The 20,668-nt window shown below is 46.5% G+C and overlaps 1 protein-coding gene across 2 annotated transcripts in view; it reads left to right on the top strand.

Annotated features, from left to right (window-relative positions):
- The window catches only part of LOC146183745 (uncharacterized), a 269,633-nt gene extending 265,242 nt beyond the window's left edge, over positions 1 to 4,391 (top strand). For both annotated transcript variants that reach the window (XM_084609189.1, XM_084609188.1), the window contains one exon: positions 985 to 4,391. In XM_084609189.1, coding sequence (XP_084465315.1) covers positions 985 to 3,349 — 2,365 coding nt within the window. In that variant the 3' untranslated portion in view covers positions 3,350 to 4,391. The remainder of the gene's footprint in view (positions 1 to 984) is intronic.
- The last annotated feature ends 16,277 nt before the right edge of the window (positions 4,392 to 20,668 follow it).

The following is a 20,668-nucleotide window of genomic DNA, read 5'->3' as shown; positions in this document are numbered from 1 at the left end:
GTGAGGGAATGCAAACATGCAGAAACGCAGAAAGGCCGGACCCAGGCCGAAACGTCGGATTAAAGTATGTCGTTTTTCTATCGTGTGTCATCTCATTTACGGTGATATATATATATATATATATATATATATATATATATATATATATATATATATATATATATATATATATATATATATATATATATATATATATATATATATATATATATATATATACACAAATTGGTGTCGGAGCTAACTGTAGGCAACGGTTAAAAATAAACTATTTAAGGTAGATCAGGGAAACCAGTGGTTTACAGCTACCAGCCGTCTTGCGCACCGCATGCTATGTTTTGTTTTGCAGTTAGTTTATGCAAAAATTTTTATAAATGGCAAAATTTTGGCTACGCAATAAATGTCATTTCCGAAGTTAGAGAGCACCTTCACAAATTCTCATTCCTTTGCTTGAGATAGAGAGGCCGCGGAGCCCCGGCCGCACCTAATTTCTTACACTCGAATCACGACTGAGCTAGTCACGCAATTTTATTTGCGTTCTCGGGCTTTCTTTTGAGCTCGGAAAAAAAAGATACTCGTGAGCCTTTCTTCACCACAAATAGTGGAAGGGGGTTTCTGAAGGTGCTCTTGAACTTCGCACGTATTTGTTTGATAAAGTCAATATTTAGTAAATTAGAACAATTAACCCAATTTACTAATTAATTATTTGCGAATCAAAACTTGCCTGTGGCGCGAAAGACGGATGGCAGCTGTATGCAACTACTTTCCCTGGCCTACCTTAAATATATTATCCTTATTATGGAATATAGGTCTTAAATATAAATATTTGCCATGATTATATAATTTTGTGTCATGTAGGCGCAGGTCATATTTTTATGTCATGCTTGACTTTCTTCATAGCTCAAATAGGTAAGCTCATTATTTATTGATCTTATTTCATTCATACAGTGCTGATAATGGCATCTTGATTTTTCTTCCGTTGTGCAGTATCGAAGCCCCGCCGATTCTGCCGGCCACGAAACACCCAAAATTGTCCGAGGTCGAACTGCTTCTGATCATCTGTGCTTTGCTGTTCCTAACCCTTCTTCTATTGGGCATCGGCATCGCCTACTACTGCCTGAAAAAGCGGAACATCAAGGTGGTCAAGAAGAAGAAGGGCATCTCTTCGGCGCCCGCTTCGGAAATCACCAAGCTCAGTGGTTCAACAATGGGCACGCTCTCTATGTTCGATCCTATTCGTATCCCGCGAGCAATGGCTCCCTCAACCTCGGGTTCAGAAGCTGCACTTCTTACGCCCGTATCCGCTCAGCGGTCTGAAACAATACCATCTGACTATCCAAGCGAGTCACCATCTTCAGCGTCCGACGCAGAAGAGGTTGTCGAGCAGCGACACGTTGTTGTGTCGGCAGTTCCTGTCCAGAAGCAGTACGACAATGCTGCTTTCGCTGGCGAACCATACCCAGTGGATGCCGAAAAGGCCGAGTCTCTGTCGTCCGTCCAGATAGCGACGGTCTATAAGCCATCTATACCTAGGGCGAGAGCGAAGCCTTATCCAATGGACCAGGAGCGGGACGAATCCGTATCGTCCCTGCAACAGGCGCAGATGATTCTCAAGCCAGCTTCAGCTAAACAACTTCATCTCCAAGCCATAACCGAAAGCGAGGACCAACTCGACGCCGAGACTGTAGAGAAAAGCTACGCAGCAGTCTCTCGTGTAGCTGCTGCCCCTCCAACAGCCTACAAGGTAGAACCCCCGGTTTACACAAAGGTTCGCAAGAAGGAAGAACCAAGGCCACCGTCACTGTATGGCAGCATCCCTGACAACGATGATTGGTCTCATTCGGAGGTCGAATTTGCTGCCGACATGAAGCCGCTGATCCGAAAACCCAAGCGAACGACACAGATGCTCACGGACTACCTCGTCACCAAACAAGATGATACAGATTTTCGCGAAGATGTAACAAAGCGGCGCCAGGACACCTTACGTTCGCTGGCACTGCCTTCAGAGGCTCCGGACACGTCCGTGTCAGAGATTACTGCCATTCCCGAGACTGCGCTGGCTCCGCGGAAGCCAAAGATCACCGTTAAGAATATTGACGAGGTATTCGTGACGACGGAGCACGAGACTATTGCAACAGAGCACGTCGTGAAGACAACTAAGGATACCACGGAACAGCTCGTGAAGTCTCCGACGACGCCGCCTTCATGGGACGTCACTATCAGACATTACTCTCCGGAAGACGAAGGACCATCAGGACCAGGCTCGCCGGCTCCTCCAAGATCGCCTTCCGGCCAGCCACCGTACTCTGACAGAAGAACCTGGGAGGAAGATACGACAGAATTAACGCGAACCACTGCCACAACCACTGCCGACCACCGCCTTCGGACTAGTTTTGAGCATGAACAGAGGCCGCCTCGTAGCAGCGTCACCCCGACGCCACCCCAGTGGGATGTCCTAAACAGAGTGATCAGCCCACCGCCTGTCGAGGGTGTGCAAGATCTTACTCCCGATGTGAAGACCAAGTGGAGGACACTTGTGACTGTCGATGATGTCTTCCGCACGCTCGTTCACGAGGCTACAACCACGGAAGAATTCGTGCGGATTAGTCATGACTTCCGGTACGAGGCGATGTTCGAGCGCCGTGTGTGGGATGTTATTATACGCGTCCTCACGCACCCAGATTATCTTCACCCGCCAATTCAGGCCGAATTCCCTCCAGAAGTGAGGCCGCCACGATACCGTAAAAACCAGGAGCAAAGGCGCAAGTCTTCGCTACCTCACGTGTTAGCCGGCGCTGGAATCCCGGCCGACCTGAGGTCGCTGCCAGAGTCGCATCGGTCCAACTCCATTGGCGATTTTGACATGAGGTCCATGACTGAGATCGACGTGGACTTCTCGCGCCTCGAGCGCGAATCTATTTCAAGCGATGACACAGTGCGAACGGGTCTTAGCATCACTGACCGCGCCACGTCAGAGTTTCTGGAAGACATTCCCAGCGTCGAAGGCCGGGCTTCAATTGATGGATACCTGCCCGTTGTTGAGAGAATGACTGCCGCTCCTCCGGTTGGCATGGAGACGGACGACGCTCGCAGTGATGCCACTTTTGATGTTCCCAGTGGCCGTTTCGGACCTGGCGGCGCGCAGGGTGCCAGTCGCACGTTTATGGAGCGTTCTTCGAGACAGTACATTGAAGACCTGCCAGGCAGCCAGAGCAGGATCACGTCGGACCACATGAGGATGCAAACCTCAAGGGTCGTCAGGACGGGAGGACTGGAAAGGGCACCGAGCATGGATGGCCGAGAAGAAATTAAGTCCATTACTGAGCAGGACATATACGACTGGCTGCGATGATCAGGCGGTTAACTTCGAAGTCCATCGCGCTGTGCTAACTCCACATATGCAGACACTTACCGCGACGCACCACTGCCTTAAGACGACTGCCTCTTCCCGTGTGATAACGTGCCACAGAAGATCCGAAGTGTAGGGATGATGCGTGTTGCTTAACTTGAATGAATGAGCGCCCTACTCAGTGAACAAAAACGACGTCAAATAAACTAAACGCTGCGCGCCGGACTCACTATATTGTGGTGCCCAAATGCTTTTAGTAACTGCTTCTTGACGTTTTAGGTAGGCATAAAGTAAGGCAAAAAATAACGCCCAGCAACATCTGACATTGTTTATGAAGTAACGGCTGCTACATTTCTGTTCATTTCTTATATCCCTGATGCTTTTCATCTAAAAACAGCTTTCGTGTTTTTCTTTTTTTGCATTGTTTGCTTGCGTAAGTTTGTCCTCCATGAAGGCGAGCCTTTTTAGAAGCATGATTGTTAAACTGTATTAATGTCTGCAGTGGTAACTTTATGTGTACTTAAAGCAAAGACTTTTGCAATGCTTGCCATAACGGAATGACTTCCGGCCCAGAAGCACGCCTGAGTGCACGTATAGCCGAATTGTAAACGTCATAGTGGGAACCGGGAAATGATACGTGAAGCCCAGACATCAGTTCCCTGTGCCTGAAAACGGAAAGCCTGGACAGTTACTTCGTCCGCGTGTTTTCTATTTTTCTTCAGTCATTGTATACAATGCTAAGGAAAGCCTGCTTTTGTGAACGGCTTTACTGCCATTTTGTGTCGCTGGAGAGGCCCCGTTCAAATCAACATGTAAAGGAGCAAAATATTACACATACTAGTAGCTTTGTTTCGTAAACATTATTTCTGTTTGCCAGAGTGTCACGTTGCTACGAAAAAAAAAATTGTGCTGCATAGACTGCTTGTTTTGTTTTTAAGCGTTGAGTGTTCGCTACTGTTGACAGATTTACGACGAGGCCCTACTGCCATTCCTGTATTTATTAATCGAGGTGTGTTAGAGATGAAAATAAAGCGCATTTTACACAGCTGCTTTGTAATAAAACCAAATCAGAAAATTGTATTCGTTTGTGTTTCAGCTTTGAGAATGCCTCGGAACAGGTAAGTGTACGGAAGCTTTGTTGCATTAAGGTGCCAAACTGGGCGAGCAGATGCCGATCCGTTGTTAAGAAACTTCAGAAAAACAATGCGGATGAAAAAAAAAAAGTAGAACAGCGAGTGCTCTGACTTTCTTTTGATATAGTATTGCTGTTTGTGCAGTTTCCTAACTGCATCAAGTTTCCTGTTTGAGTAAGGTTACTGAAAGATTTTGTTTTCCGAAGGCAAGAAAGTCGTAATTCTGGGAAAATCACTTTTATTTGTCCTCCGTAAATTGTGCGACTAGATACATTTGCGTTATAAGATATTTTTTTCCTGAAGCCACATAACGAAAAATTGTTACGCACGAGGTTATCACGCAACTTCCCATGACCCAGTAACAGCCACCGAGTCATGCAGAGCAGACTTAGTCCACGAAATGTGTCGATAAAGAGGAGTGTCGCCAGTGCTTAAAGTCTGGCTCCATCGTAGGGGGATCTTTACTGATTCAAGCAAAGGTGGAAAGGGGAATAAATAGGGTGAGAGATAAAGCGGCTGGTGGAGAAATTAAATTTCTTTGACCTGGGTTTTATAAAATGTATTAGTGGTTCTTATTAATTCTCACTGCTATGTTCTGAAAATCGCTGGCACTAATAAAAGACGTCAGCCTACTTTGTATTCATGCAGTCCTTATACATTCCAGTGTGGGGGGTCTCAGACCCTTCTTAAATACTGGTGGGTGGTCTCAGATCACTAGAGACCCTCCTGACTTTAAACCCTGAGTGTCGGGAAATCAAAACTGTTATTCAGGACCACGTTTGTGAGTGATGAAAGTTTTCAGCCTCTTTGTATCGCTTAAAGGTGAAACGTAGTCGGAAAGGAGGTGACGCAAGGGACAGAAAGCATGCATTAGAGACTTTTAGTAGAGCGTACACATACACACGCAGAGGAATAGCGCACGCCAAAAATATCGTGACGCGCACTGCGCATGCGCTGTACGATACCCGAGACCGAGGTCTTTCGTACGATCGGCCAGCGTACGCCGAAACTTGAGTTTATCGTGCCCAGCCCTCACGTACGATGGGAGATTAGCGTTGGCAAGATGTCGGCGTCCAGGCCGCCCGCTTCAGAGTGAATTTGTCTTTCTTACCGCGTTTTTGGGCGCGCTGCCGCCTATAAACGGCACACGGAGTCTTCGCGTTGCCTCGTGTAGCATTCAGCTCAAATAATTAGTGAATCATTTTTCTTTGTTTTTTATTTTGAACGGCGGCAGTGCAGTCCGTAAGCCTGACGAGTAGCGTTGCTTTGTTGGCATGGCAACGCCATGAAGCGGATCGCCTTGGCTTGACTGCTTACACGTATGTATCCGTAAAAATGTGCTTGGCAGTACGGGGCTGAGAGGAGGCCGGTACTCACCATGACGGCAATAGGGAACCTGCGCTGCCCAGGGGGCGCGCTTAAGATCAGACGCCCAGCGCCGCCTGGTTTCAAAATGAGCAAGCGTATAGTAGGGCGGAGCACGCCGCTCGTCGTGCCGTGGCTGCGCCCATCGGCGTATTGTGAGCTTTCTATTTCGTGCATAATGCTTTTATCGCACATTTAGTATTCTGAAGAACTTGGAATTTCCTTTTTGATTGACTTAAAGGCGCAACCTGACCTCCTCAGCTGCCTGCCAACTTAGCTCACGCTGCCGCTGCATTATCGAAGCTATCACGTCGCTGCGCGCAGGTTTGAAATGGTTCACATGAGTTCAGTCTTCCTTTTTTTTTTCTTGCCATGGGGCTCTTGCAAAGATGGGCATCCCTGCACTGCAATTACGCGCGCACTTTCTAGCAAATAAGATTTTCCAGCGTAGAAGCATCGCTAGTGGAGAGTACATATATCACACCAAAATGAAACGACCTCCCTGCTATACTAACATAAGGTAGGATTTGGGAATACTGCGCGCGTTAAGCGCATTGAACGTGTGCAGTACTTACCTACTGCCCTTTGAGAAACAGTAATTATTCAACAGCTTCGTGATGAGAAAATTTCTCGACAAAACGTGCCTTGTGTATTGCGAAATATAACGCACCTTTATTTAAGGCGATGCTGTTGAACGCATCTATAGAGAAACAAAGGCCTGTAGTCGCGTTTCGACACTTGCCTGTTTGGTTTTAAGTGTATTTTGTTCATTCTTCGGAGCGAATACAACCGAGATCCGCTGCGAAGCATCGATTGAAAAGGCTCGCACAGGACAGTAAATAGTTAATTGGCCACAATTGTCCCGCTGATAAATTTTGGGCGGAAATTATCGGCGCCCTGCAATGAGAGAGCGTGGGGGAGAGTTGCCATATCTTAAATCTTCTTAGTCTGAACTCGCGCTCTCTATCTTAAGAGACAAGAATGAACTGCATCGAAAGATGTGGTTAGTATCGGTGATGATTAGTAAAAAAAAAAAAAAAAAACTTTAGCGCGAACATGAAACAACAAAGTTGCAATGCTTTGTTCTTTGCACATAATGAAAATTGCAGCAGACACCATTTAATGGTGTGATGTGTGTTATCATACATTAACGCACCCCCCCCCCCCCCCCCTTTCCTTCCTTAAGCCACCCCGTGCGCCGACTGCGACTAGAGATCGGCGTATCTAGATTATTTCGTGCCCAAATAAAAGACTAGAGCAATCATGGGGACAGCAGCATACGCGTGCTATGCAACAAGCATTCAGCGTGAAGCAACTAGATCGTATTGCGTGATATTTCCAATACGCAAGTTGTTCTGAATTGAGCATGAAGACTATATAACTATAAAATTGTACGTGTGCAAAACAAATATTGCGCGAATGTTTTCAGCGATACGTCAGCCATCAAACTAAAACATCCAACTTAAACGCAAAAAGCGCTTTCTGTGCTCCTAAAGCAATACACCTTTTATTCGAAGCAAATAATGAATGACTCTCTAATTAGAGAGTTGTTTTCAAGGACGGCTCACTTACTGACCCATATGGAAATTGTTGAAGGGTCACTAGGACTTGCGTCAGTTAAAATCGAAAAAGTGTGAAAGCATGCCGGTTAGGGCATTACCTGACTATTTGCACTTCCGACAATACTGTGTATTCGCTTAATGACTTAACTCTTTCCGTTTTTCATCTATAAATGATCGCAATATGCACACCAGGATGCCACTTACTTTCGTCCTTTATTGACTTTGAGTTGCCGTTCATCTTGCAACGGCCCACTCAAGTGCACGAGCAACCCTCAACGATCCGATGCTCACGTGTGAACCCCAAGCTCACGCCAGCTCTAAAAGGCGCCCTTCACAGCATGTTCTCATCAGATTGTGCAAATGATAAAAGCGAATAAACAGAACTCTATATGTACGCTATGGCAGGCGAAGCCACGTTATGAAGCGTAATAAGTAGCGCCTCAACAATCTTCCTTACTCATGCAGTCTCCTGAATCCAGCTGAGTCCTACCGCCACTGTGTTTTGTACGATTGCAGTGGAATGGAATACAGAGCAGTCTTGTTATCGTAATAGAGCCCTTTTTAACGCAGCAGCATGCCTTTGGTTTCACGGTAAATTAGCCGCTCTTCAGCGCCTCCAGCCGCGGCAGTCTCAGCCGTCCGACCAAGATAGTGGCGCGACCGCCACTTGGCGGCGCTGGCGGTACGCGGAAAGCTTCAGCGCAGGTTCCCTATACAAGGTAAAAGTATTCAACATGGGAATACCAACGTTGGGAGTACAACGAAGCTGCCGCAACACAGAAACTGGCTAAAATCCCGATGCGACTCGGCTAGTTTTGGCTTGGAAGTAAAAAAAAAAGCCTGAATGTGTTTTTTAATTTTAAATCAAGATGTCGCCACCGCAGTTTGCGTTCGCGCTTTCGTACGGCCAACTAAAAGCGGCGATGCAACACACGGAGTAGCGTCCCATAAGTTGCTGGCGTTTATCGTACGAAAGCGTCCATACGCTATACTAAAAGTCTCTAATGCCACGAAGCGGATCGCCTTGGCTTGACTGCTTACACGTGTGTATCCGTAAAAATATGCTTGGCAGTACTGAGGCCGGTACTCACCATGATGGCAATACAAGGTAGAAGTATTCAACATGGGAATACCAACGTTGGGGAGTACAACGAAGCTGCCGCAGCAACGAAACTGGCCAAAATCCCGATGCGACTTGGCTATTTTTGGCTTGGGAGTAAAAAACCAAAAAAAAAAAAACCGAATGTGTTTTTTTATTTTAAATCTAGATGTCGCCACCGTAGTTTGCGTTCCCGCTTTCGTACGGCCAACGAAAAGCACCGATACAACACACGGAGTAGCGCTCCATAATTTGCTGGCGTTTATCGTACGAAAGCGTCCATAGAAGTCCTGATACACTAGACCTCTGCACAAAGGCCAGCTCGAAGTCATGTGACTAACTTTGCTTATTCATTGAGTGTCTGCTAGCAAGCGCTCCGCATAACAATTTCAGAGTTCCCCTGTAGGCTTAATAGAGACTTTTAGTATAGCGACGCTATACTAAAAGTCTCTATTAAGCCTACAGGGGAACTCTGAAATCTATACTAAAAGTCTCTATTAAGCCTACAGGGGAACTCTGAAATTGTTATGCGGAGCGCTTGCTAGCAGACACTCAATGAATAAGCAAAGTTAGTCACATGACTTCGAGCTGGCCTTTGTGCAGAGGTCTAGTGTATCAGGACTTCTGTCGCCCGAAAGCCAGACATGCGCTCACACGGCGTGTGACAAGTTAAAGGTCTTCAATATTAACGCGAGTGCTTTATGCCACTTTGCGTATTAATGTTTACTTCAGTACGAGATGCAAATGCGGTGTGATTTGGCTAGCTAGGCTAGTTAGGCTGTCTGTTCATGTGCATCTGGCTTGAACAAAGATCTGTACCCGAGGCTTACAGGAACTTAAAAAATCTTGCAACTTGGTAAGTTCCAAATATTTGCGTATACGTTTTCATCGCCACAAATCAACGTACATTCGCCGCTTTGGTTTCCGGCACTTTTTAAGGTATTACACCGTAGCGCAGGCTACCGCTAGAAATATAAAGCCTGACTTTAACCAAGCAGTATGAATGTGTCTGCGTGACCTAGGGGTAACGTGTCTCACTCATAGTGCAAGAGTCCTGGCAGGCTTAGTCTGATATCACCCTCCCACATACAAGGAGAGGTTCCATTTGGTAGCCCGCACACATGGCAAAATTGCTCTTGAAAAATAATTAAACTACATTACTAATTACTTTCCGGAAAATCGCAGAAATGTACTTAAATTACGTTACTAATGACTGATACCAAAAGTAATGAAATTAAATTACAATTATTTTTACTGAGTAGTTCAATTACTTTTAAATTACTTTATAATTTTCATCCATGCAAAAATGAAGTAAAGCTAGTAAACAAAATAGCAAACCTGTCTCTAAACGCGAAGTACACATTTTCTTTCGTCTTCCAGCCAAATTGCATCCCAGGGAGCTATTCCTTCCCTCTGTCCTACAGCACTTGCCATTGCAAAAATAAGGCAACCACAAAAAAAGCACCAACAAAATTAGAAGCATGGTCGAAAGGTCATGAAATGAGCGGCGAACCTGGCGTCCTGCTGGCCCGTAGCTGTCTCCGCTATTTGAAGGCCCTGATGAAGCTAGCTAGGCTATTTATTCTTCCGTGGTACCAAGAATCGACCTCGGAACCTTGCGCTGCAGTAATGCTCACGCCATAGACCCTCCGCTTGCCTCTCACGACTCCAACCCTCCCTCGCCCCGTGGTGACGAGTGTAACAAGGCACCACTGTGTCCTAGCCGACGCAACAGGGAGTGCCACTGCGCCGCGCTCCCAAGTAGTTTTGAACTCCAGTTGTCTGGCACCATCTGTCCCTTCGGCTGTTGCTTGAGCCTTGTATCTTTGTGCTTGGAGAATTTTTGCAACTACCCATGGGATAGCCTCACTAAGTAATCCTACTACACAGGAGGTCTCAGACGCACTGAATGTTCTGCTCAATTCTGTCTCCTTTTGTCGATCCGGTCGTTACGCTAGGCTTCGGCTTGCCGCGCGTCATTCCTGCTTTCGCGGCACGCTACTGTGTTGTTTACTGAAAATGTAGAGGTGCATTTTATCAAAAGAAATTTCGAAAGGAATTTATTACTTTTGCTGCGAAACTAGTGCAAAAAGCAATTCATTACATTACTAAATTATCAGACCGGAAAAGTAATTCAGTACACTACAAATTACCAGAAACTAAATAAATTCCAGTAATTTCATTACTGTAATTCAATTACTGCCATGTCTGGTAACGCCTGCAAAACATAACGTCAGCCAACCCTATGACAGTAAACTGAGCGGGCCGTCCCAGTTTATACCCGCATCTAGACCGTCCTCCCCACTATGGAGCCTACACAAACCATACGGGCTTCTTTCAATACCCGGCATCAGGAAGAAGGCCGAGCTAGCGCCGAGAGAACTAAAACAAATTACTCTTCAATACTTCCATGGGCACCATGCCGTTTGCACGTCTACACCGATGGTTCAGTGAATGCCGTGAGTTCTTCAGGCTCCATGGTCATACCCTCAATTAATACAGAAATAAAAGTTAGGACAATTCACCAGACTTCTTCAACAGCTGCAGAGCTAACCGCTCTTCGTGTCGCAATTAGGCGTATCGGTCAGCAGAGCCCTCGGCGGTGGTCTATTTTCACGGATTCAAAAGCAGCCCTGCAAGCCTTAAAAACGGCTCTTCGCCGTGGAGCCCATGAACAACTCGTTGCGGAAATACGACAAATTCATCACTGTGCAATTAATGGAGGACATGACATCATCTTCCAATGGCTTCCAGGACACAGCGGCATAGCGGGCAATCTTCCGGCGGACGAGGTCGCACGAACAACCCACCAAGACGGCGATTGTGTGTTGATTTCCTTTTCCAGGGCAGACGCAGCGGGCAGGCTTCGCGTACTTGCGCGGGAACACACACTCTCCTTGTGGAATTCCGGCCAGTTTGCGAACTGCCGCTTAAAATCCTTGGACCCTGACCTGAAGCTATGGCTTCCACCTGGCCTACCCCGACGCGAAGAAACTTTGCTGTGCCGCCTGTGGGTTGGTGTAGCATTTACAAACTCGTATTCTTTTATGATAGTCATGGCAAACAGCCCTGCATGTACAAAATGTGGATGCGACGAGTCTATAGGCAACATTCTTTGTGAGTGCCCCATGTACAGAGAGGAAAGACAGTGTCTGTGCCGTATGCTGGAGCATCTAGATGGACGCCCATTGACTGAAATTAAGATTTTAGGTCCCTGACCACGGCGATCGTCTGCGGTGAAGGCCTCCCAGGCACTGCTCCGCTTTATGAAAAGCACAGGCTTAATCGAAAGACTGAGCTTGCTGTTGTGTTAAGTGATATGACTGTGATGTGATGTGATGTGGCATGTCTGTGATGTGACTGCACTAACTTCAACCATCCCTCTCTCACAACTTTTATGTCCACTCACCCCCTTCCCCCAGTGCAGGGTAGCAAACCGGTTGCTTTTATGGGTTAACCTCCCGGCATTTCCTCCTCATCTTCCTCCTCCTCCTCCTGAGCGGACCACTACTTCTGCATAACCTGATCAAAAAGCGGTGAAGACACTTGCACTAGTCGTTACAGTGGGCTGATGCAGTCCAAAGCACTTGCTATGCGTCCAATCATTGCTCAACCATGTCCGCTGCCAACTACCAGCGCCATGCTCGTGATTTGAGGCTCACAATGCTGACGTCGGATTTTCAGGTAAACGAGGCATTAGTTTCATCTTAGTCTCTAAACAAAGAAATTGGGAGGAAGCTTAAGCTTCGCTTTTTAAGGCAAACTTGACGGCACCTTTAACACTGTCCTGGTTTCCGGACCAGGACAAATTTTTCTTTAACTACGAAGTTTCTGAAAGGTGTATCTTTCCTCTGTAGCCATATGACAGCGCTTGGGTGGATGCCAATGAGTAAAAACTCCCTCATTTCTACATACAGTCCTAGGGGATTCCCCTATAAACATTCGAGAAACATCACTCCTTTCGCGAAATTTCCATATTGAGAGACTGACACAGAGTTTGGCGAAGTGTTACTCTGCTTATTTGGTTTGGTTTTCGGGAAGAGGAAGTGTGATGTGTGACGGCTCGTGCGTGTGCGCGAGGCTGCGGACGCCGGTCAGTGACGTTTCCTGGACACTGCTGCCCGCACCATGCCGGCGTCTATATGCCAAACTCTACACATGTCCATATTTGGTGTCGCGGCACGGAAACCGGCCCACTTAGGGACAGCCACCGACGACTCCCTTGGGACGGGAGCTGCGAAAGGGCGAAAGCCGCGGGAGAGCAAACAAAGGCAGCCGGCAGCCGTGGAGACTAAAATCGAGGGGCTTTAGTGGAGACCGATCAACCCATACGGCGGAGAAAAGGAGGCGCAACAGTGCAGCGGAGGAAGGAGGCGAGCGAGAGAGCGAAGGGAGTGCAATCGCAGGCAGCGGACGAGACGGGCGAACGGAAGACAAGCAGGGCCGAAGACTGGGGCTGCGCCACGACCTGGGAGCCCGGGGCCTAGCCGCCGTTCAAGTTCGGTCCCTCTCATCTCGCCTCCACGCCTGGCAGCTCATCCCACCACCAGCTGAACGAAGGCCGCAGCGGCAGCATTCAGCATTTCACCACCTGGTCGTGACGAAAGCCCAGCCTTTCTTGGAAGCCCGTGCCCCACTACGTCGACGCAGCGAAGCAGCCCAGTGACGGCGAGCTGCAAGCGATGCTTAGCCACCTGCTTTATATCGCGAGTCTGTGCTTCCTATACTATATCCCGACTACTATATCCTGAGTCTGTGTTTCCATCTCCTCATGCCCAGTGTGGACCCAGAACCACTTTAAGTAACACGAGTCATCCCAGAAGGCACAGTCGCTGTCTCACTTATCAGGGGACCGACACCTACACAATGAACGGTATACTTATGCCACAGGTATATGGTTTCAATTCCTATTGGAAACTAGTCTTCAACTTGGCTAACCGATGGATGCGAAGCGAAATGGTATGACGCTACTCCGAACGCTGCACAAAGAACGGTTGCGCCAGTTTCCCATTCGAAATAACGTCTATATTTTTTCCGACACGCTTTTCTGAGAGCTAGAATAGAGCAACGGTTCGCCTTTTCTACCGGACGAGCTGTATACGTTATCGCGTAAATTATTTGATAGCAACAGAAGCCCCGCGAATTGCGAGAAACGGCCCGTCACCGCAGCTCAGGACCCCTTTTGCCGCTTTTCCAGCCCACATTTAGAGCATTAGCTTCACTGCGATCATTGGCGAATCTCGCGTTATTCCTGCACCTCACGCGTTCCACAGATGACACCACGTACTCGTGCGCCGCATCCTCACGCTGTACAGCAAGCATAGTAGTCTTCATCGTCGTGCCCAGGCACTAGAATAGTATGCTATCGCAGCAGCCAATGACGCCTCGTGTAAAAGTGCAACACACCCTTGCTCTGTGCAGTAAACATCGTTGTCTTCTTCAAGTACCATGCAAAATACTCGCGCGCCGCTCCTTCATTTCATTCAGGTGAATACGCCTACACATACGCCATCTCGCTAAAGACAGATCGTTGCCGTGACAGGCAGGTTCCCGAGACCATTTATTAAAGAGAAGTCACACTTGCCCGTTGTCGAGAAGCGAGCCAAGATCTAAGCGGCAGCACCGAGCGCGGTTGCGGCCGATGGCTAACGATCGCGAAACTGTTCAAGGATAGTGGAACATCCGCAATTTTTTGCCCATTCGCTATTCAGTAAATGAAACGTGCCTTTTCCTGTTTCGTTTACGTTATTGTCAGCAAAGACTTTTTGTATTGCATATGAACTGTTTCGTACGATAAACGCCAGCAAATAACGGGACGTTGCTCCGTGTGTCGCATCGGCGCTTTTAGTTGACCGTACGAAGACACGAACGCGAGTGGCAGTGGCGCGTCTAGCGCTGAAACAGAAAAACACAATCACCTTTTTTTTTTTTTTTTTTTTTTTTTTTTTTTTGAGTCAGAAGCCAAAACTAACGAAGTCGCACCGGGACTCTAGACAGTTATTTTGCTCCTGAGTTGAACACTGAGCCAGGGTAACACATTACAAACTACTGATTTTACTTTGTGCCAAGTTTTGTATTGTTATTCTGGTGCGTACCGTTCACAACGTTTGTTCACTTAAACAAGCGTGTAAAGCAGTCAAGCCAAGGCGATCCACTTTATGGCATTCTCGTACAGTGGCTAGAATAGGGGAAGTGTGCAGACCGCGCTACCGACTCTGAAGCCCTTCTTGGATGCTACGGAGCGGGAGATCCAGGGGGCGTTGACAAACGCTTACACGTCAGCTCACTGCGTGTCGTCTGCTCGCCGCGCGGTTAATCAGCCACGTTTGAGACATCCCTTCAAGATCCGATGCATACTTTCTGCTCTTACTGCGACCTCCACTTTTACACGGCATCTCTATTTATTTGTCAACTATCTAAGTCATGCCGATGTAATTTTATTATTCTATGCAGCGGCCATTTTTAAGCGGAAGAATTACAACCAGCATTCTAAGCGGGACTTCGCCGGGGTGGCTTTAAAACCTCCTTTGAGCAATTACTCCAAGAAACACTTGCCGCCAGTAACTGCCACCAGACACTGGCCGAGGTAAAAAGATTAACTTTGCTGGCCGCAGTGCTAGATAGACCACTCCGCAATTTCGGTACCCAGTTTTTCTTTCTTTTTTTTTTCACGTATTAAGCTGCCAGTCATTCAAGCTGCGCTTTGATCGACGGTCGTTGGCTCCATCCTATATGACACAGTGGCACTAAAGACGTTAAATAGTTCCTTGGGTTTTCATTAGGATTAAGGAGACCTAATTAAGTACTTAGCTAAACGTGGCAAGGCATGGCATAACAAAGCTACAGGAGGCAATACTTTTCTAAACATGAGCTGTAAACATTGCATGTATATCCATGCTAGTAAACCACCCCTGAATTTTTTTTACCGTGAATTTTTTGTTTTCCGAATAGATAGGTGAGCAGCTGAAGAATCACTTGGGGATAGTAGTAATTTTTGTTTTTGCAGTTACTGTCTTGCTTCGCTACTCATTTTGCCTGGGCTGCTTGATTTGGCTGTTTTTCTTCTGTGAGACAACAAAAAACACCTCTGCTGCACAACAAATTTCATTTTATAATTGATTAGCAGGCGCTGAAGCATTGGGAAAATTTCTAAATTACCGCCATTTTTTTTTGAGTTCTTCAGTGGCGTTATTTAAATAACTGGCAGTTATCACTTTTGTATCAAGAGCTCTGAACTTCGCGACCGTATTGGGTGGAAGACTTTAGCAACCCGTAGAAAAATCTGCTGACTGAAATTCTTGTACAGCATTTACAATGATTGTACCGGTATTCGAGACAACATGAAAAAGATTGAGTTATCAATGCCGCATTAATGTATTTAAGTTTTCGTTTTTCCCTAAAACAATTCTGGACTGGAATAAGCCTTCGAATGATGTAGTCTGTGCAGCTGGCTTCCTAAGTGCTGTTGAAATTTTCCTTGAAACGGTTTTTGACACATGCATATCAAGGCACAATCAGAACAATGGTCCGGAATGCGCCGTACAAATGGGCCACCCACGCTCGTTCTATCAATTAACATAGCAGTTGTGCCACAAATAACGTGCCAAAGCTGACGTGACAGTAATTATTTTCCAAAGCAGCTCGCAAAACAGCAGCGTTGCGCCTTTCAATAATTTCGCACACCGAACAACTATATCTAGTACGATTTGTACTCGGTTTTGTAACGAGGTACAAAACAATGACTTTGTCGCCGGCTCATCATACACCGTGAGGGAGAATTTGCACCAAAAAACAACGCAAAGCGCCCACATCCCGTGCGCACTCCAGGGTTCAAGCACGCGTTTCATGCGCCGACCTGACGTGTAAGCGAGAAGGTGCGCCATCTAGCGGAAGCATCACCAGGCGGCTTCAATGCTCCCCATAGGAGCCGCTTGGCGGTAATCACACTTTATCATTCTAGCCACTGTAATTCTCGTGTGAACGACCTGTTCACCCCGCCACCTCCTAAAATATCACGTGATTCCTTAGTAGGGACGGCGCCGCAACTTCCCCTCATTTCGGCGCGCGCCGTTGCTGGCGCTACAGTATGGACAGCCAGTCCTACGGTGTCTCCCTAGGAAGTGGCTCTGCCAACGTACGCTTGATAGCCGCTGTTGACCAAAACCACTTGCCGTTATAGGCATGTATTAGCTTTGTGTGGCCATGCAATGAACGCTACGAGCGTGTGCCGCCAGCTTACAGGACTGTCTTGGGCTCGCTGGTGCCCGAGAACGTGCGTTTGCGCAAGCCGGCGTCTCGCGCTCATAGCTGGCGGTCCCCATAGACCATTTAGCCTAATTATTTTACCCAGAGCGGCAGTTATTTCATTCTTAAACAAGCTGAGAAAGTGGTTGTACTGGTATGTGCAACATTTCTTGTTTCCAGCACAGACGCAAAACTGAAGATTGCTCGTGCTATGCAACATCGCAGGGTGAAGCCGCGCCGCTTTCTGCCTATTTAAAAGAAAAAGCGCATCTTCAACACCTCCTGTTTTGTAATCAGGAGGGTTCACGCGACGGTTAGTCGTTAGAAACGAAATATACAAGAAAATGAATAATAAGCGATGGCCAGACTCGAGTTTGGGCGCTAGACATTACTTATTTTATACCCAGGAAAGTTCCTACACTTCAAAAACCTTGCGTGATTTTGGTTTAGCATTGATGACCTTCTGTTTGGCATGCTGTTCTGCAAGGTGGGAGGTGAAATTCCTCAAATGACCTCATTAATTTCTGGATAAGCAGCCTGCAGCGCCATTCTACATGTGAGGCTCGGTTGTGTCCTTGGTGCATTGGTGCCCTATTGAAAACTAAATGCTGTCACTAATAAAATTTCCGGCTCGTATTCTTGCACCAAACAAAAAAAGAAATTCTGAGAGCACTGCAGAATCTGCCGGGGAGAAATGCGAAAGCCTGAGCGTTGCTGCTGCAGCACACAGTACGTCGCGCGCCCCTTGTCGAACAAAACCAGCATTCCGTTGATCTCATCAAAGTTCACCGGCGTTACATAATTGGTTTACAGGAAGGAAAATGCGCAGTATCTGTCCCACGCGGAATCCCGCTTACACATTTTGCGGACAGCACAGCAACGCTCGAGCTTACGCATTTCTCCAGTGGAGATTCTACACGGTTCTCGGAAAAGGTGGAAACAGGATTTTTATTTTTCTCATAATAGCATCAGCATCATTGACAAGTAACATATTAGCGAACAAAATCTCACGCACTGGATTTCGCTACATGGGCCTAGGAAGGCTTTCACCTTAATAGCCAAAAACAAGTTGCGAAGGCGCATACGCACACACGAGGAATAAGCACTACAGCAACCGCAACACAATCCGCGACCGACGGATGACATGGGGTAAGAGTAGGGAGCCTGCATGTTGCGCCGCGGCGCACGGCTTAAGTCCGGTTCACATGCAAGCGCAGTGCCTGGTGTCATCGACGGTACCGGAACCATGGAAGAATGCAAACATTATCCTCATTCATAAGAAAGGGGACTCTAAGGACCTTAAAAATTACAGACCAATCAGCTTACTGTCTGTTACGTATAAGGTATTTACTAAGGTAATCGCTAATAGAATCAGGACAACCTCAGACTGCAATCAAGCAAAGGATCAAGCAGGGTTTCGGAAACGGTACTCTACTGTCGATGATATCCATACCATCAATCAGGAGATAAAAAAAGATCGGAATATAACCAGCCCTTATACATAGCATTCATTGGTTACGAAAAAGCATTTGACTCAGTTGAAACCTCGGCGGTGATGCAGGCATTGCGAAATCAGGGAGTAGACGAGCCGTACGTGAAAGTGCTGGAAAATATATATAGTGTCTGCACAGCAACCATAGTTCTGCATAAAGAAAGTAACAAAATTCCCATAAAGAAAGGTGTTAGGCAAGGAGACACAATCTCCCCAGTACTATTCACAGCTTGCTTAGAGGAAATATTCAGAGACTTGGAACGGGAGCAGTTAGGGATAAGGGTAGATGGAGAATACCTCAGTAATCTGCGATTTGCTGATGACATTGCCTTACTGCGCAACTCGGGGGACGAACTGCAAATAATGATTGATGACCTAGACAGGAAAAGTAGAAAGGTAGGCAGACTAAGGTAATGTTCAACAGCCTCGGGAGGAACAGCAGTTTACGTTAGTTAGTGAAGCACTGGAAGTAGCAGGCGAATATGACTACTTAGAATAGGTAGTAACCGCAGATCCGGACCATGAAAAGGAAATAACGAGAAGAATGAGATTGGGATGAAGCGCATTTGGCAAGCACTCGCAGATTATGACTAGCAGCTTACCGGTATCACTCAAGAGGAAAGTATACAACAGTTGCGTCTTATCTGTACTCACCTATGGGGCTGAAACGTGGAGGCTAACCAAGAGAGTTCTACTTAAGTTGAGGTCAACCCAGAGGGCTATGGAACGAAAAATGGTAGGGGTAACATTAAGAGATAGGAAGCGTGCAGAGTGGGTCAGAGAAATAACTCAAGTTACCAACATTCTAGTGGGAATTAAGAAAAAGAAATGGACATGGGTAGGACATGTAGTGCGAAGAGAGGATAACCGGTGGTCGCTGAGGGTAACAAACTGGATTCGAATGGAAGGAAAGCGTAGCAGAGGGCGGCAGAAAATTAGATGGGCGGATGAGATTAGGAAGTTCGCAGGGGTCAAGTGGATGCAGTTAGCACAGAACCGGGTTAAGTGGAGACATATAGGAGAGGCCTTCACCCCGCAGTGGGTATAGTCAGGCTGATGATGATGATGACATGCAAGCGATTGAGCGAACTGAGCGACAAACGGCGCGGCGTGGCGATGCTTTTCGCAAGGCAGCGATTTCACATGAAGCGATTCCTGCCGCTGCGAAATCCAATATTGGTGGCAAAGAGCAACAGCTCGCTTTGGTTTCTGTGGTTTGTAACCTCTAATAAGGAAACTGTGCGCTCATTACATTGTCACTATTATTATTACCTCTAGTGAAATATAGAACTCTTTGCTTTTTAAATCATAAATACATGTTACTTGTTTTCATTGGTGTTATTGTTTTTAGCTACGAGACTTGCTGCTAGTGTCTCAAAGTGTGCGGTGTGAGGGATGGCAATTTGTAAACATGGGAGCTCGTGTGCCTCACGAAGGTCACCGGAGGTGCCAATTGAGTGGCAGAACATGCGGAGCTGTCCGGAATTGATTTATGCGACTCTTATTACCTCCATTTCCTCTTGTTGGAACAATATTGCATTTTGAGGAAAAGGAAGACTTTGCTTGAGCGTTCCATTTTGCGGCGCTTGTGGGTGAGGCCCGTCTGGGGCCTTGACACCTTTAATTGACACCTTTAAATCCTTGAGGTTAATGAGAGAGAAGACTCGGGCTAGTCGGTATTTCATGGTGAGCACTGATTGCAGCTCAACAGAGAAAAGCGATGACGAAATGATGGGAATAAAAGGGCAATCATGTATTCGAAGCATCAGGCCAGCCTTGGCAATGCTCATTAAATAGTGCTGCTGAACACGAAAATTTCTACTTTCGAGTCACTACAGCATCCAACGGCGTTTATTTTGTCAAAATCCCTGTACACAAATGTCAGTGTAAAGGGAAATCTGAACACTGAGACATTTGTGATTGCAGTTATGATACACCACATCAGTTATATGCATACTGCCGGAGCAACAGCTGACTGCCAAATCACAACCTTCGAGATTTAGCGCATGGATTGATGGATTTATGTTTGAGCACCTTCTTTGAATCATCATCCTCGAGATTTAGAGCATGGATGGACGGATGTATGTTATGAGCACCTCCTTTAATATGAGCTGTGGCAGGTGGCCTCATGCTCACCTATTTTTTCTTTTCATTTACATCATCAATCTGTCCCATTTAGAAGTTCTACTTAGCAATTTTTCATTCAAAATGGGAAACAAATTTTATTGATGTATATGTAATCCCAGTTTTTGATCTATTTTTACGTTACTGTATTGCTTTTAACACATCATTTTTACTTATGATTAAATAAAATTCATTCACATATTACCTCTTTGCTCTGTGAACACTATGGCCTCAGTGAGAGCGACTGCCAGTATCAATCTTTGAACGGATGCTGCCACGTTATAAAATAAGCTCAATTGCATT

The sequence above is a fragment of the Amblyomma maculatum genome, chromosome 7 (genome assembly GCF_055883805.1).
Source record: "Amblyomma maculatum isolate TAMU_Amacu chromosome 7, ASM5588380v1, whole genome shotgun sequence".
Taxonomy (NCBI): Eukaryota; Metazoa; Arthropoda; class Arachnida; order Ixodida; family Ixodidae; genus Amblyomma; species Amblyomma maculatum.
The sequence above is the reverse complement of the archived record's forward strand: the minus strand, read 5'-3'. Positions and strand labels throughout refer to the sequence as shown.